This window comes from Eucyclogobius newberryi, unplaced genomic scaffold (genome assembly GCF_026437365.1).
Source record: "Eucyclogobius newberryi isolate DKJ021-1_F unplaced genomic scaffold, fEucNew1.0.hap1 SCAF_9, whole genome shotgun sequence".
In the NCBI taxonomy this organism is placed as follows: domain Eukaryota; kingdom Metazoa; phylum Chordata; class Actinopteri; order Gobiiformes; family Gobiidae; genus Eucyclogobius; species Eucyclogobius newberryi.
The window spans coordinates 38,203,452-38,220,906 of record NW_027316532.1 but is presented as its reverse complement, the minus strand read 5'-3'; the positions used below and the strand labels follow the sequence as shown (position 1 = coordinate 38,220,906).

The 17,455-nt window shown below is 40.9% G+C and overlaps 1 protein-coding gene across 8 annotated transcripts in view; it reads right to left on the bottom strand.

Annotated features, from left to right (window-relative positions):
• fryl (furry homolog, like) overlaps positions 1-8,935 on the bottom strand; it is a 55,314-nt gene extending 46,379 nt beyond the window's left edge. For 4 of the 8 annotated variants that reach the window (XM_072439439.1, XM_072439440.1, XM_072439442.1 and 1 more), the window contains exons 1-2: positions 3,007-3,233; positions 969-1,040 (exon numbers count right to left, since the gene is read on the bottom strand). In XM_072439439.1, coding sequence (XP_072295540.1) covers positions 969-1,040; positions 3,007-3,208 — 274 coding nt within the window. In that variant the 5' untranslated portion in view covers positions 3,209-3,233. Of the gene's footprint in view, positions 1-968; positions 1,041-3,006; positions 3,236-8,819 lie in introns of those variants that run through there. The other 4 variants (XM_072439441.1, XM_072439438.1, XM_072439447.1 and 1 more) reach the window with 4 other exon arrangements.
• Positions 8,936-17,455: the final 8,520 nt, after the last annotated feature.

The following is a 17,455-nucleotide window of genomic DNA, read 5'->3' as shown; positions in this document are numbered from 1 at the left end:
TGCCATCTCTGAGTTCACGTGAAGACTAATGACTGAGCGAAAACAGTAACCACTTCAAAAGCCAGTGCCAATTCTGCAGCAGGGCGTGGCCGGACAGGACTGGTTACAATGGTTACAATGGTTACATGAAACTTGTAGCAGGAGATTGACCCATTTTAGAAGAGGGAGGATAACGAGCATCTTCAAAATGTGTAAACTTCTTTTGATTTTAGTTTTCTAAAAAGTTTGTTGGGAAAAGTAAAGAGAAAACAAGGTAAATCAATTCAAACGGTGCATTATGTCCATTTTCTGGCGGAGGGTCTGTCACCTGCTTGACATAAATGGCCTTGCCTGAAACATTCCACAGTATGGAATTAAACAGATCCATCTTGTATTTATTAACTGCAGGTGTTATTATTAAACGAATACATTAACTTTACTTAGTCTTCAGTTTATGGAGAAGGGAACGTGTGGTCTTTAGTAGACCTCCAGTGGATTCAATGGGACATATGTAAAATTTACTTTAATGAGCTTTTAACCAGAGTCTAATGGGTTTTTTTTATGTTTTTTTAGACGTTTCTTTGTTGCTTCTGCCTTCACATATCCCTTTTAGTGAGTTAACAATAAAAACAAATACAAATCTGCTGCTTGTTAGGATGAAATGCCAGAATGCAAATGCGGGGGTTTGGAACAGGAAGTCCATAGATCTGTTTCTATCACGACGCTTTACATCAATAATGTGGTTTACAATAAACAAAATGCAAAGTCATGATCTACTCATGTTACAGTTTAATACCAAATACCTCCCCAAAAAGCATCATTTTTGTGTCAACTGTAACAACAAATGTGTATAAAATCATATCCCCTTTAATTGTTTGAAAGTTTTTGTTAGTTTACGCATCTTTTTGGTTCCGAAAATGAGTAATAGTACTTCACTTCATACCTGACCTAGAAGAGAGCTCTCATTCTCTATTCCAGAAACAACTCACCAGTGTGACCCCTAAACCCGGCCACAGAAGGATGTGAAAAGAAGGAGCGCTTTCTAATATGGCGGATGTTTCCTAAAGTTGGGAAGAAAGAGAGGAAAGAAAACAATGTTCTGAGCTGTTCAGTGGAAAGTTATGGCTGGGGTAATCACACACGCTGGTAAGCACGGAGAACAAAAGCCACTGCAAACCTCTTTCCAAATAAGCAATAAAATGTAATAATATGGTAATAACAGGGTGTTTTCACATAACATCATATAAATTGAGGTGGAGGAAACTGGGGCAAGGAACAATTCTATGATAGTTTGCTTTTGTCATATTTCACATGTTTTGACAAGATCTATTAAAAAGGAACAGCAGGTGGAAAGATGGAATAATAAACTAATCCACACTTATATATGCCACCTTATATATGCCACAAACCAATATATGTCCTAAAGGCCCTAACCACATGAATCAAAAGAATGTAACATATCAGATGAACAAAGGTGAAATATGTTTTATACGTATATATTTTCACAGGACTTGTGCCAGATGGTTAATATGGAAGGTATTCTCCAAGTTACATTTTCTGTTTGATTTTTTTGAAACAGTGAATTGTCCCAAACCGTAGGCCCCTGTCCTCCATCAGAAATTAAAACGTGACACCCATTAGAATTCCATACGCTAGGTGTTAGCGGTAGCATATGGGAAAATGTTGTGGCATCAGAACTATTGTCAGAGCGACTTTAATAAGAAAGACGTATATTATATGAGTTTATAAGCCAGAAAAGCGCAGGAGTCGTGCTTTAGCCATGAGTAAACACAGTGGGAGCGTGCTCCGACAGGCAGCGCCGCACAAATTCATCGGAACTCGGCTGTTGCAAACTGGATCACCTGCACACGCCCACTGCATATGTGGACATGTCTTCCACAAAACTATAACTACTTCTTTATTAGACCCATCCTTTAAAAAATATGAGCTTCACATGTGATCATCAGTCATCCATTAGTCAGGGAAAAAAATTATCAAAATCAATCAAGTGAAAACATTTCAAACTACATTAATGTTCTTTTTCTTTCTTTGTCAGTAGATTTGTGCAAGTTGGGCAGACGTTGACCTTTGTCCAACAAAATCCAATCTGGGAAACCAAAAAAAATAAAGCCCCTGGCCACAGCTGCCATCTGTCACACTGGATCTCAATCTTCATCAGTTTCTAAGAAAACACTCCTTAGTTGGCTCTTCCTATTTTGGGCAGCTGACCGTGACTATAGAAGCTTGATGCAGCAGCTACTTTTAATAGTTACAGGACTCAAAGGGAAGTTCTACTATGCAAATAATACATGTTATATATGCAAAATAATAAGAATATTTTAGGAGTAGATTTGTTGCTACAAAGTGTAACAATCATTATCACACTTTATGGCAGTTATGGGGTCTTTCTGCCATCAGCCTTATGCCATTTATCAATTTAATATAAAATCATATGTAGGTAGAGCTGTACATCAATAATAATTAACAATATAGAATGCACCTCACCTACATCTCAAATAATGAAAATATATACATTTAGAAATCCTAAACATTATAAAACTAACAAGGGCTTCATTATAAGATCTTATAATGTCTAACAAAATAATTGTCAACAAAAAGCCAAAAATTCAGTTCATATTTTCTAATATATATAGTTTTTAGTTTAGGTTTAGCCCTTGTACAGGCAAATACTGAAATGACTTTAGGTCAGATTTACACTTCATCAGTCGAACTGATACAATCACATGTAGATCACAGACAGTGGCTTCTGCTGCACACACATTATAAACACACATTAAACTCAGTGCGGTCAGATTCCCTGCTCTCCTCCCCATTTCACCCCAAAATATCATCAATACATTTATTTTTTTAAAACAAGGATCCAATTTGCTGCAGCAGTTAATTAGGCATCAACAAAGCCATTATTTTTTAACAAAGTATCTATATTTTTGATAGAATAAATGGTGTTTGATTAGAAGAAGCGCAACAACACGGCTGTTAATGAGCCCACAGTGTTTTTGACCCTACCTTTGAGGGCGTGTCTTTTTGCACCCACATCTAGCCCCCCCGGCTCTGGCGTGTCCTCTTCTATCGTGTGCCCCATGGCCAGCAGGCCCAGCCTCCTCATCCTCAATAGCCTGGGTCCCGTCTCCTTTGACCCTGCCGAGTGGTCCCCCACAGCAGCGTCTCCGGACATGGACGCCGGGACCAGGCTCTTGAGAAACTCCATGTTGGGATTTCTACTTCCTTAAAGCTAGAAATAATCCAAATCTCCAGGCCCGATCACTTCTCCACTCTGCTCTGTTCCCATTTGACATCTTCAAGGCAAGTCCAGTAGAGCAGCTAGCTTCACTTCCTTGCCTGTTGTTATTGACCCGACAATGCACTTACAAACCAGAAGAGACACTTGCCGTCAGCTCGTGTAAAGTTGTTTGGCTGGTAACACCGCGCTTCCTTTATTGCGCCCATGTGACGACGAGGGAGCGCAACTTACTTTCCTTCATCAACGACTTCACCTGTCAGCAGTGGGGAGGTAACCAAAAACCCTTTCCTATGATGTTTGCAGCCAGTGGGCGGGGCAAGGGTGCTATCTGGGGTGGAACTAGAATATGTTTTATGGGAGATAACGCAATGGCAATGGCCCAATCACAACAAACAAGAACACAGAGCCACGCCCTTCTCTCCCCGTGTGTTCTGGTGCCATCGGAGAAACGAGGGCCAAAGACGCAGGGGCGAGACTGACAGCTCGGGAGGGGAGCAGGAAGAGTGCACTTTATGGTCTGCTCGCACTGATATCGTGAGGAGAAATGATAACTGGCAACACAAAAGTAAATGCTTGTATTTATGGAGTGAAATGAGGCTATACGTTTATAATAGGTGTGTAGGCAGATAAGAAATAGATAGTACAAAGTGAGTTTCATACAGTGCTTACATAATAAATGTGGGGGAGCTGCACTTCTAACTTCTTTAAATAAGAAGTCGTTTGTCATTTATAGTATTATGGGCACAGTCTGCAGTCAAATAGTAAATAAGCTAAATATGAATCAATAAGTTTCAAGTAAAAGTCCTTTTCAGATCCAGTGCTTGTGATCACCTTGAGGTCTCTTGTTTTGCAGACATTTATGAGTAATAATGTGTATGATGATGAAGGGGTACTTTGTATAGGATTATATTAGAATATTAAATCTATGAAACACCCACTAAATCTGTCAATTACCAGGTTACAATCAGTGTAATGCACCATTTCCCACAATAGTTTTGTTCTAAAACAATGATAAATCTTGCTTTGAGTGCATGAAATATTTTTGTGAATGCAAAATGAAACAGACTAGTGTGAACCAAATGTGTCTCAGACTGTAGTGCTGCAAGGCCTGATGAAGGGCACAGACTGCAGTTCTCTCAAACTATTCCAAACATCCAAAGCTCAGAATGAGGGCTGCTGACTCTAATAAATGCTCGCCGCCTGATGAAGAAATCATCGCTTTGCTGATCTCCGAAACCAGCGGGAACTAAATGAATAGTCCTTCCAAGCGTAGACAAAGACGGCTTTACATTTGCCAAAGTAGCAGTAAAGGAACCACTGCAGTTTTTACAGCACAAGTTATTATGGAGACTCAGGATGTGCCGTGATCAGTGCAACCAATCACTCCACATGACAACGAGGTGGGCAGCTACTTGTCATTTTAGATTAGTTTTGGTTCAGCCGTGTATATAATATATTATAGAGGAGGTAAAGCAATGTCTCCCATATGAGAAGTTTATTGCACACTGCACACTATATTCCTTGACCCCATTTGCATCATATTTAGTTTTTTTTTAAAAAAGGGAAAAAAGCCAGGGCCAATTAAACCCAGGGCCAATTATAATGGGACACAAGAGTGTAAGAGAGAGCAGCCCTTAAATACTAATAGTTTGTGTCACTTAAATGACTGGCTTGTCCTTCTCTGAAGCATAACGACTGTACAGACTTTAAAGAAGTACACACAAATTGACTGTGTTTAAGTTAAGCAGTTTCCACGTCAGAGCGCTATAGCCACAATAACAAATAAATAAAAAGGACGTCCTTAGGCTGTGGCAAGACCTGACACGACCTTGGTTTTGTTACCAATCGAGAAAATACTAACATAATGCCAAATAGTCATTGACACAATTCAGTAAGTGCTGTAAAAAGGTACCACTGAGCCAGTCAAATACAAGTACTACAAGGTTACAAGACGTTACTTCGCATCGTCACATGTATTGCAATAGATTTGGCTGGCTATAATTTGAATAGTCTCCACCTCGTCAGTTCTGCAGAGTAAGCATTAAGTGTGGGAATGAAACGCAACGTTAACTGCAGTGAGTCAGAGTTAATGGGAAACTCTGCCCTCTAGAGAGCGACTGGCATAAGGCGACCCAAAGGTATAGAAACTGAGCTCAAGAAACCTTCATATTACTGCACTTACATTACACTTGATTTTCTCACATGTCAGATATTACAGCACAGTTTTGGCACCAATATAGCTTTTCAATCTAAATATTGTACTCAAAGTTATATGAATATCTGAACTAGCAATAACTGAAATATTGCAGTTTTTTCTATTTAAGATGATAGAAAGAAAGACACAATCAGATTGAGGATAATTGTTTTTGGGGACATGTATTTTTGATAAGTTGTTGAGAATTCAAACTAAGGAGCTGCTAAATTGTCCAAATTATAATGGTATTTTCTCATGCAGGGTGTGAAATAAGGGGATGGATTATGCATGTGAAAGAGGATAACTAAATTCAACAGGTCAAGCTTGGATTGGTTACTCCATGAGTCAGAGAAAGAGGGGCGACTGACGGAGCAAAGATGCACTGTACAAAGACCAGTGAAGGCCACTGTGGGTTCTGAGGGGCCGGGGCCTGCAGAGTGCGGCGCTGCTGACTTAGAACAATAACCCGAGCACAGGAGGCCTCCGATCCCAATCAGCCCAGGAATGTGGAAGAGGAAACTCCGGGAACAATGTACGGTCCTGGTCCCACCCGCCTCAGCGCAGCGCGGCTTACAGGGCCCCGAAAACAGGAAGAGCGCGAGGCAGGGCCCGGAGTCAGCTGGACCAGAGAGGGACGGGTCTGTGGCATCTTTAGGTGAGCACATGTTTCAACTTGTGCTGCAGCTTCATGTCAATAAACAACAGAGGCAGAAGAGAGGAAAGACGAGGTTCAAAGGCACTGCACTGCCACCTAATGGTTAAAGCTGACAATGCACCTTAAATGTTACTTAGAACTTAAAATGTAGTGAATTTAAAACAAAGCTCTCGGCCAATACCTCAATTATCAGCAAGAGCAACGCATTTTTCTCTGATATTTGAAATAAGATAAAAATGGCTAAACCAAGCCTAAATAGGAAACAGCAATGAGTGTTACCAAAAGGGCGTATGACACACATCCTGTCTTTGGTCGGGGCACTACAAAAGTTAAACAATGAAGGTGCACAATTACAGAATCAGGATGGACCGTCTGAACAGTGGAGTAACATTATATTTAGCTGTTTTTTTTAACCTGATTTACGACACGACTGACTGGGTTTGTAATATTGCAGCAGGAAATGCATCTTTATCTTTATTGGCAGAGTGCAGTCTTTCATAAATTACATCACACAGTCAGGTCCTCAATCTGCTCTGACGTCACCTCAACTTCTGAAAGGACTTAATAGTATATCCTGCGATGCACTTGACACAAGGAGGTGAAGCTCCTCTGTTACTAATCCAGAGCCCTGTTTGGGAAGGACAGCGGGAGCGAGACGGAGACGTTTATCAGCAGCAGATAACACACCAACCACGAGTGCACAATGGGACCAGAAAGTCTACTTGAGGTGTAGGTGCCAACAAGTTAAGCTGGTCTCCAAACAGGAACTCAAAAGCTCTAACGCGAGGAGCTCTGCCCAGTGCTGTGAGTGACAGTGAGGCCAGCCCAATGGAAGGTGTCAGCGCCAGAGAATGTGACCGGACCAGCCCAGAATCTAAATAATCAACCCTTTAGTCCTCGAACAATGAGCACAAGAGGTCACGGGGAGAACGTGTACCAAAGCAATAAAGAAAATGCATTGAGTAAGACTGGAATGCAATGTATTTCATAATATGGATGTCACTCAGCCACATGTTTTCAGACTGCAGTGGGAGTAACGCACCACTAAAGTAACAGTTAGTCATGTATTCAAACATTTTGTGACGCAGTAATACAACACATTATTGAGTTGAAAACGGATAATATACGTATTACTCGTTTCATTCTCAGTAATGCGAGTTACAAGAGGCTTCTCCAGGCGGCCCCTGCACTCTGTGAGGGCCCGTGCCATCAAACCTGCTCCTCACTGCTCTTTACAAGCGCTTCCTGTCCCACATCACACAGATTATGGACTTAGGGACTCGAGGCTCCATGGCGGTCCAGAGTCCACGCCTTTTTCCCTCTCTCTCATCACAATAGATCACATCACACAGACGTCAATGACAAACACCGGCCTAAACTTCAGACTGATCCTAACGACTCCAAAGTGCCATAGAAAAGGACAGAAATGTGTCTCATGTTTGTTGTAGATTTCTTCATAACGTGCGCCAGGCGGCTGTAATTCTCATGGAGCTGTTGATCTGATGGAGTATTTTGGCACAAAATATTTCAAATGCTTTTATCAGTCAGGTGCAAGTGAAAGTTGATTTACAGCTGTGATTCTAAACTGTGGGGGACAGACAGTTTAAACTCAGTATAAAGACTATTCATGAATTTATCATCATGAAAATCAAAAATACTGTAAACAACCAGTTCTGTGTTGATTGGAAAATACATTGTAATATTATGAAAAGAATAGTGAACTTCTAATTTGTCAAACGACTAAAGTAATGCAAGTAGTAAAACTCAGTTACATTTTTGGGACAGTAATATTGCAGTTTTGAGCACTGTAGCTTGTAATATATAATGTACAGTATTACAATATAAGAGTAAGTTGCCCAACACTGGGTATAAGCATGGACAGTTGTTTAGATCGATCTTACATTAGCACTGCACTGATGCCAGGTGAATATGATATACATATAATATAAATGCCAGCAATAGAGGGTAAAGACATTATTATAGTATATTAATTCAGTTTCTAATTAATTGAAAAGGCAAAAAATTTCCCTCAAGGTCCAATTTATGACACATAGTAAAAAAAAGAACTGTATTATTTTTGTTGTAAAAAAAGGACTAAAAAGAAGCCATAAGTAAAACTTTTTTACTTCAAACATGACATTAAATAACAATAATGATAAAGTTTTAAATACAGCTCGTCAGTGCCTTGTCAGAATACTATGGGAAACCCTGACATTTGTGGTATAATCATGTATAAAATGTATTTAAAAATACATCAGCTCCAAATTTACGGTAAAAAAAAAAATATATATTTGACATTATTTGGTGATTGTTGGTGCCACATAGAGGAATATATAGATAAAAGTAGGCCTATACATTACAAAGAACAGATTTGGTAGCAGTAGAAACTCCTTCCTGTCCCGTGCCAAACAGCAGAGCTAAAAGGTTCAGGACGCATTCCCCCAACAAGCTAAAACATATACGACTCACAGCTTTGATCACAATACTGCGGTGAACGGCGTTCTACTTTTCCCGACTCCGGCCAGAACGCACTGGCATGTAACAGCTCCAAACACATGTTCTATTATATGTGGTGAAATCTACACTTTTTCCCCCCTTTCTGAACTCAGCCAAACAAACAGTGAGATTAGCAGAAGGGTCCCGCTTGTTCCCACGCTGCTTAGCTCGTAGCTCGTGTAAAATTCAGCTACAGGGTGAAATGGAACCCTCCATTAACCCGTGAGACGCACCTTAGGGCCATAAGCAGGGGCTGGTACTGGAACAGGCCGAGCTGCGTGGTCTTCTGCACAAGAATCTGAAATGAACAGAGCAAAACAATTAGATCTACAGTGACAAACTGTTTTAATGGCACGGTTCAGGAGGGATTTTATAGCCCGCACAAAGCTATGGAGAGTTACAATAAAACACCATTTCACAGCAGTGTTTTATAATGTAAATAAATAACATGTGAAAAGCTGTGACATTCTATGCAAAATGTTATCAAGTTATAGGTTTAATTATTAAGTAGAAAGAAAAACAAAATACTGCCAATTCTCACACATGCATTAAGAAAATAATTTATTCTTGTTATTTTCCATTGCTTACAAGTCAAATATTTTTTTCCAGTTGATTGCAATGTATTTCTCTATTTTGGTAATGACAAAGATGACAAAAACCACCATCTTCATATAATCATGTGAAAATGAAGGTAAAAACCTGTGAAAAGGTCATAAAGAGGCCAACTGGGCTTGGATTGAAGAACAAAATCAATTTTGTCGCTCCAATGTATTATAAAAATGTGTTAGATTTATCAGAAAAAATTAATAGTCTATTCTTCCTCTGCACTTATTGCCAAGAAGGGTCTGATGTGATTTGCTCATTAACGTCTCATTCTAAGATGAATTTGGTGCTGGTCCCATGAGCCACTGCTGCCGCTCACTATGAAGCTTCGGCCTGTGACGAGGAATAATAAAGGTCAGACATGTTGGCTCTCCCGAAGCGGACTGCAGCCTCTCTGGACGGTCTCATGACACAGTGATCTCCGCCTGGTTTGGCCTGTACGCGGCGGGATTAAACCCTCCTCCTGAGCAGAGCAATAATCTGAAGATTACACACTGCATCCAGAGTTACATAAATCATCCCAGCCTCCAAAAACTACACTTTCCATCCTCCAGAACAGGTTTTATTTAGGTCATACTAAAGAATATAAAAGGAAAAACACATGTATATGGCATGTTCAACTCTTCATCTTTTACCATTACAGCTTTAATCGTTTGGTGAAGATTGTTTCTCACAGAAAGTATTCCAGTAACACTGGAGAGACGAGACAATGAAAATGCTTTTAGACAGAATAAAAAGAGGAAGTCTGTAACGATAAAAATAAGATAAGAAGTCCAACCACAAGACTGTGACCTCACGGGCCAAAACAGCAGCTTCATGAAAATAAACTGCAAATTAAACCTGAAGAAACTTTTACTTGGAATTATGTCTAAATCTATTCATTGGTTTCAGTTTCCTGTTACAGGCAACATTTTGAGGACTTTGATAAACAGAAGATGGAATGTTTTCTTTTAAATGGTTAATTGCTATGGCAACAGTCCCAATTGTTCTGAAACTCATGAAGTAAACTTGCCATTAGACCCTTCAAGGAGCGATTGTGTTTAGAACAGCAGCCGAGGGGTCGATATGGATTATTAATACAATATCTGATATTTGGCTGGCTGCTTTTGCCAATATTTACATTTTAAAATCCATGGCCAGGCCCACAAAGATATATATATTATACAATCACTTATAAATGAATCATAATAACAACAGAATATTTATCTACAACCTAAACTTGAGCCTAATTGTTGTTCTTTTTCCATATTTACTCATTGTTCAAAAAAATCTAAATATATTGGGGTAAAATATGGGCTGATACTGGAACAGATCATCTCTCCCCAACAGCAGCAAACACTGAATATAGTTATAAGAGTTATAAAAGCCAGCATAAGTGTAGAAGTCTACCCCAGACGCATGCAGAATGCTCAAAAGGCCGACACATTAACTTTGCTTGTGTTCGCTTATATAATTTCCCTTTTGCATCTCTGGCACAAGTAGAATATAGAATATATCCATAGCATGTTACAACTACAACGAGTCGACGCGTTAAAGGTCCGTCTGTGTCCGATTGGAAACAATAGGAAGAAAGACTGAACCACAGCGGCAGACGGAGAAGTTGAGCCATGAGAAAACTTCCTCCACATTAAGTCGAGTTTATCGAGTGGAAATAGTGACAGTTTGACTCGCTGGCCGACAAAATGACTTGCACCCTGAACTCACTTCTCACGCCGTTCTCAGACCTGTGAAGAATACTGATGACCGACTTCCTGTTCCAACCCAGCAACTCCAAAACACAAGCAGAAACCACAAAAAGTTCAAAACTAGCTCTAGCATAGCACTGTATATAGACAGTCCCTCCGGCTCGTTTATGGCCCAAAATAAAGAACATATAGAAACAACCGTATGTTTACAGGGAATAACAATGTCGATTATAATTTATTGTTAAGTAGAATACATGTGTTTGGCTCTGGTAGTTTCTGTAGTTAGCACATCATTCGAGACCCAAAACTGTAGTGTACTTTACCCAACCATAAAACTTCAAACTAGCCTCACAGATTCTAAATTGACCTCACACGTGCAGATGTATTCATACAGTTGCGATGCACAGATAACATTGATCAAAAGAACATTACCACCAACAGCCCTCACCTAATGTTCCCACTAACTCTTTGTCTACTCGCAGTGGGGGCGTTTATGTCGTACCTTTGACACTGGAGGGGAGGTAAAGGTCGTCTATGCACAACTGACCCCATCAATGTTTAACCCAAAGTTGGTCCAAACACGTCCTGCTTTCACCGGGGATCGCTCACAGTCCGCACACTGCAAACAAGACCTAAAGCAGCGCGTTTTCTAGTCTCTAAACTAAAGACGTTCGTGCTTAGTTTTGCTGGAGAAGCCGTTGTGCGGTGCCGTCATTTGGCCTAAACCTATAAAGAGATCCCACCACCAGCACCACAGTAAATGACAGGCCTGGCTCCAATGTAATCACTACTGTTGGACCAGAGACGGCCACATAAACAAATACTTTTTATAGAACATCTGACAAAAAATATACATGTTAATACTTGCATTTTGAAACTTATTAGAAAGTGGGCAGTTCTTTATAAGCTCTAGGTACGTTTTCTGACAGGACAAACATCTAAAAAAAGATTTGAAACATGGCACTTTTGGCAGTTTAAAGAGTTTGTGTTGCATCCATGTGGTTTCTTTTGTAGAAGCCCATCGATAAAGACGGCCACAGAAACTACAATATTTTACTAAAATATATAAAACATTAAGATTGTATATTTTAAAAGAAATGTTAGTAGTGCAGAGGTTAAAATCAGGGTGTTTTCTTTTGGAGAGACCCAAACATGAGTTCTGCTCCAAACCCTGCTTCCCAAAGCCTGGGATAATCTGCCTCAGCACGGCTCAATTATAGGTTATTTCGAGAGCTGCACATCTCACTTGTTATTGTGCGCTACGCGATGGAGACGCTTCAATTCCATCGACGAAACGGCAAGAACGGACTTCACTTTCACCAGAAAAAGCAACGAGCGGCTCAAAAGATGATGCTTGATAAAACTTTGTGAATTATGGGAATAGAAATACAAAGGATATTTTATTTTCAGCTTCAAATGTAAAATGTAAAGTTACTGTATGTTACTTTACATTTTATGAACAGAACGCTTATGTTACCAAATTACTCAACTCTGTCATTATATTAAAGGTGGAATGGACGATTTTTTTCAGCAAATTTTTTATCATATTTCCTCGTGGCGTGGATAAATCATTAGTCCTGCCACGTGTCAATCATAAAACGCACCTGTCGCTCACCTGCAGCCGCGTGTGGCTCGTCCCCACGTTTCCGCGTGCCTAAGCGCATGGATCTATCATAATATAGTTCCCTCAGTGTACGGGGCAAAATGAAGACGGAGAAAGACAGTTCGAACTGACGCAGAAGTGGACAGAAATCTATGGGAGACGAGATGTGATGCGCTCCGTTGCGCTAATAAACAAACGCACGTGTGTGTTGTATCGGTCCGCACGGGGGAGTGCGCATGCGCACTTCCGCCTGCGTTCTCAAATCGCCGAAAAATCGTCCATTGCGCGCCTTTAAAGTTAGGTCGGTTACTTAGTAGAAAAAACATTGCTTGACTGAAAAAATATTATGATAAATTAGTCTAAAGATATCTGAAAGTGAAATTGGACAAAAAATAGGGAGCCAGATGATACTTGATATATATTGATAAAATATTACTTTGTAGAAAACAAAAAATATACCTTGATTGAGGTTGTAATTGAGAGCAAGCATGTAATTTAGGATCACGGTCACATATTCAACTAACAATTGTGTCATTTGCTTTGGAGTTTCGAGTATCAAGTTAATAATTGAGCAGGTGAACATAGGTCGCAGGAGGTTAAGGAGACTCCAGCACCCGCTCTCTCTATAGTTTGTTTCAGTTTAGGGCCTGATCTTTGAGGTGTGGGGAAAGCCACATTTAACTGAACAGTCTTGTACCACAAGCTCCTCCTGTCATGGGTTCATTACTATCGTTTCCTTTGGCCACCTTCAATAGAGACTGACCTCTGGAACTGGGTAAACGAGGGGTCAGTTTTGGAGACCCTCTCACTGTGTTGTCTGGACGAGGGCCTCAGTCAACCAAAGAACTTAACGGTCGACTTAAGACAGGCCTTGTGCATTGAATAATTGACTTCACTGGCAAACGCTCAACATTTTTAGGATCTCATTCCTGCTGCACATGAATCCTTATTACTGATTTTTAAAAATGTGGTTGACCAAGAAACCATTGACAGAATATTCGACAAAAGGACTGAAGACATGCAAATTCACCCCGAACTGAAATCCTAACACTTCACTTTTTCTGCCTGCAACACATGAATTGAAACTTGTCATACAAAGAAGAACCTCTTTGCCTCTCCCAGTCCTGTCAGGTCACAACCAAGTCTTTAACAGGACCAAGTTTTGGTTGGGCCAAGTTCAAAATAGGCCTAAACCAAGACTAAAAAAAAACACACAAATCAAACAAACACTGGACAGGAGCAGATGTTTAACTCAAATACACTGATGTAGGTTTGTTATACATGAAGCATATAAAGCATTTTAATGTATGAACTGGGGACAGAAAGTGAACTCCTGTCAACATCAACAGGTGCTCAGAACAGAAATGCATTTCTGAAACTACCAGTTCACAGTTAATTCATGATAAAAGCTCTGAGAGCGAGAGAGAGAGCGAGAGAGAGACAGAGAGAGACAGAGACACAGAGAGAGAGAGGAGGGAGCGAGAGAGAGTGAGGAGGGAGCGAGAGAGAGTGAGGAGGGAGCGAGAGAGCGAGGAGGGAGCGAGAGAGAGTGAGGAGGGAGCGAGAGAGAGTGAGGAGGGAGCGAGAGAGCGAGGAGGGAGCGAGAGAGCGAGGAGAGAGCGAGAGCGAGAGAGAGAGAGGGCAAGAGACAGAGAGGGAGAGAGCGAGCGGGTGAGGGCGGGCGAGAGAGAAAGAGAAAGAAAGAGCGAGAGAGGGCGAGAGACAGAGACAGAGACAGAGACAGAGAGAGAGACAGAGAGGGTCTTGATTTTTTTACCCAATCCGCTGCAAAACCATTAATGTCTTACCAGATTACTGCAAACACTCATTCACAGGAGTAATACTGCAGATATACGTTATGTACTCATTCACAGGAGTAATACTGCAGATACACGTTATGTACTCATTCACAGGAGTAATACTGCAGATATAGATACACGTTAAGTACAGGAGGATTCCTGTAGCTTGTGCAGAGAAAATACTTCATCCACACGACGATCAGAGGCTTATCCTGGACAGAGGATCAGAGCCTCCAGCAGGATCAGACTAGTGTTTTCAACTTCACTTCTAAATGAAAGGCACGTTTCCCGCCCAAAACAGCAAAGTGCATGAAAATGTAAAATGCTGGCAAATGTTATCGTTAGTAAAAGTGCAGAATATAAAACATTAATGACAAACTATGAATTGTTTTGGATAAAAAGGGGATAGAACAAGCGTCTACAAAGTCAGATTTCCTATTGTTAAGTTGTATTAAAATCAGAAAATAGATCATTAGATAATGTTTTGTTACAGCCACAAAACTGCTCATTATTCTGTAACTTTACTGATGTTAATGTCAAAGATGTAATATATAAAAGCCATATTGTGCATATTGTGTATAAGTGAAGCCGAACCAGTCAACAACAACTTTAGCTTTTCTTCTGAGATGGCAATTATCCTCATATTGCCATCTCTGACAGAACGCATTTCACCAACAACTTTCTACACAACTCTTCACAGTTCAAGCCGGAAAGAGTGTCAAAAATGAGTTAAAAGTGTCTTTCTTCAGAGCGACAAGCCTCAACGTGTCACAGTGAAACGCCGAGGCATTAATTCCTGCTCGGGTCCGTCCTCTCCTTATGTGGGCAGACACAAGGCAAAGAGCGAGTGCACTGACCAGATTCCTGTCTCCGAGAACAACTCTTTGGTCTCTGAACTCAACAAATGCTCCATTGTAAAACTTTATGTAGTGGCAGCACCGACAAGTCCTGAAGATGAAGGGAACGCTAGATAGTGAAGCTGACAGATCCCACACACTGTAAAAGCAGAAGGATGCAACAGGAGAAGGACCAGGATTAGCCATGCGAAATGTTTTAAAACAAGTCGCTGTGATAATCCCTCCTTCGTCCTGGAGTGATCCACCGTAGGAAAGGTTTCTAAAGGTTTCTAAAGGTCTCAAACAGTTTCAAACGGTAGTCAAAAGGTAGTCAAAAGGTAGTCAATGGACAAAGTTTTTCAAATCAAGCTGTGTTTCAACTTCCCTTTCATTTCCATTGCTGAGAAGTTACGCTACCCCCTCAGGGCAGCACCTTCAGATTGAAAATACACCCAGACTGGAAGATGAAATGTCTTGATTTTAAAAACATTGTCCAGACGACTTCATTTGAAACTTTCTTATTCTCAGCTTCCAGTGATATGCAACATTTTAAGGCCTTTTCACGAGTCAAAAGGAAAGAAGCTTTTGATTGTAACAGTTACTTCCTTTGGCAGGATGAGAAGTGTCATTTTATAAATATTCTAGAATTACATCAAAGAGACACATTTATTTTAAGACAAGCAAAAGGTTTTAGTGCAACAATTCTTTCTATGAGAGCACAATATTTATCACAAACATGAATAGTGATGTCAGAGGCACTTTCATAACACTTTTGTGGGTTAAATCACCCACGTATTGTGTGATTTAGCAGGAGGAAAGTGCCATATTAGACGTTTGGACAGATGCTAATGTGCAGGACAAACATATAAATCTTCATCACAAACACATTAGCTTCAGGGAGCAGGGAGAAAACAGCTACGGTTGAGCAGGAGGCTAGCACTGAGCAGCAGCAGCAGCAGCACTGAGCAGCAGCAGCAGCAGCACTGAGCAGCAGCACTGAGCAGCTTAGACCAAAGAGCTACTTGTCAACAAGCTAACGCTGCAGTTTAGCACGCGAGCAACAGCCGGGACCCTCATCCAGCGGCGAAAACTCATGTCAAAACGAGCCTTTGAGCCGTTACGCTGGACCCACAAAAGTAGCCAAACTCCTTTAGCGTGCCTCAGTCGGGGGAAAGCTAACGTTTCCTCCGCGGCAAAGTTAATCGCGGAACTTGACACACGCCAGCGTTAAACTACGGCGAGCTGCAGCCGCCGTGGCCCCTAAAAAACACTTCTTATAGCGCAAAGCTGACGTTACTTACAACTTTTGTCTGGTCTCCTCGGCGCGGCTAGTTGGTGGTTAGCTTGCAGACGTTCTTCTCATTCGCCGAACAAGCGTCTCGGTCCCGGCCCTGGCCCTCCTCCATTGGAAGGATTTGCGTAGTGGTGTGATTTTTTTCTGTTTCGGTGCTGGAAGCGCTTCCACTGTCACGGCGGACGGTGGCAGAAGATCCCGCCCCCCTTCACGGTGAGTGGCTGCGGCAGCGTACGCCCACGAGAAAAGCTGGCTTCCCGTTGGACCGCGCGCATGTCGATCAAAGCTGACTCACCTGTTGATTGGATGACGTATTTCGGGTTGACGCGGGTCCTCGTTTACGTAAAGGAGGAGTGTTTACGACAGGTCTGCGTCATGGATGTATTATTATTATTATTATGTATAAACATTATACCTGTTCATACTAGCGAATGTGTTTATCCAAATGACGACCACTGAAGTTAGGCAACTATCTATAGGCTGCCGACATTCACGTGCATTTTATTTGGCTACAATATTATGATAAAAAAACTGTTTATCTGATTTTGTCATTGCATGTATACATTCTCTTGCTGTGCGTTGCAACTCCGGAATTTCCCCACTGTGGGACAATCAATTTCTCTTATCTCCTGTTTCAACTTCCTGTAGTTTGTAGTTATTAGAACATTTTGAGGACTTTCCTGTTCAAAAGATACAATATTTATTTAAAGTCGTTAATAGCTATAGCAACAGTGCTAATATTTCGTCATCATGCTAAAACCCACGTGTATGCTTTACATGAAGACACATCGAATGTATTTTTCTTTTATTGAAAATAACATCAAAGCCACACAATTAGCACAGTATCAGTTTACCATAAAACAACAACAACAACAACAACAGTGAGGTGCCAGAAATGATGTCAAAGCCTTGAATATATACGTTCAATACAAATACATTTATTGAATACAAAAGTCAAGTTTAAATAAGTCGCATTTCATTGTGAGGATTATGAATGAACTCAAACAAGCGGCTTTGCCTCCCTCTACTGGCCATTCAGCCGCACTGTC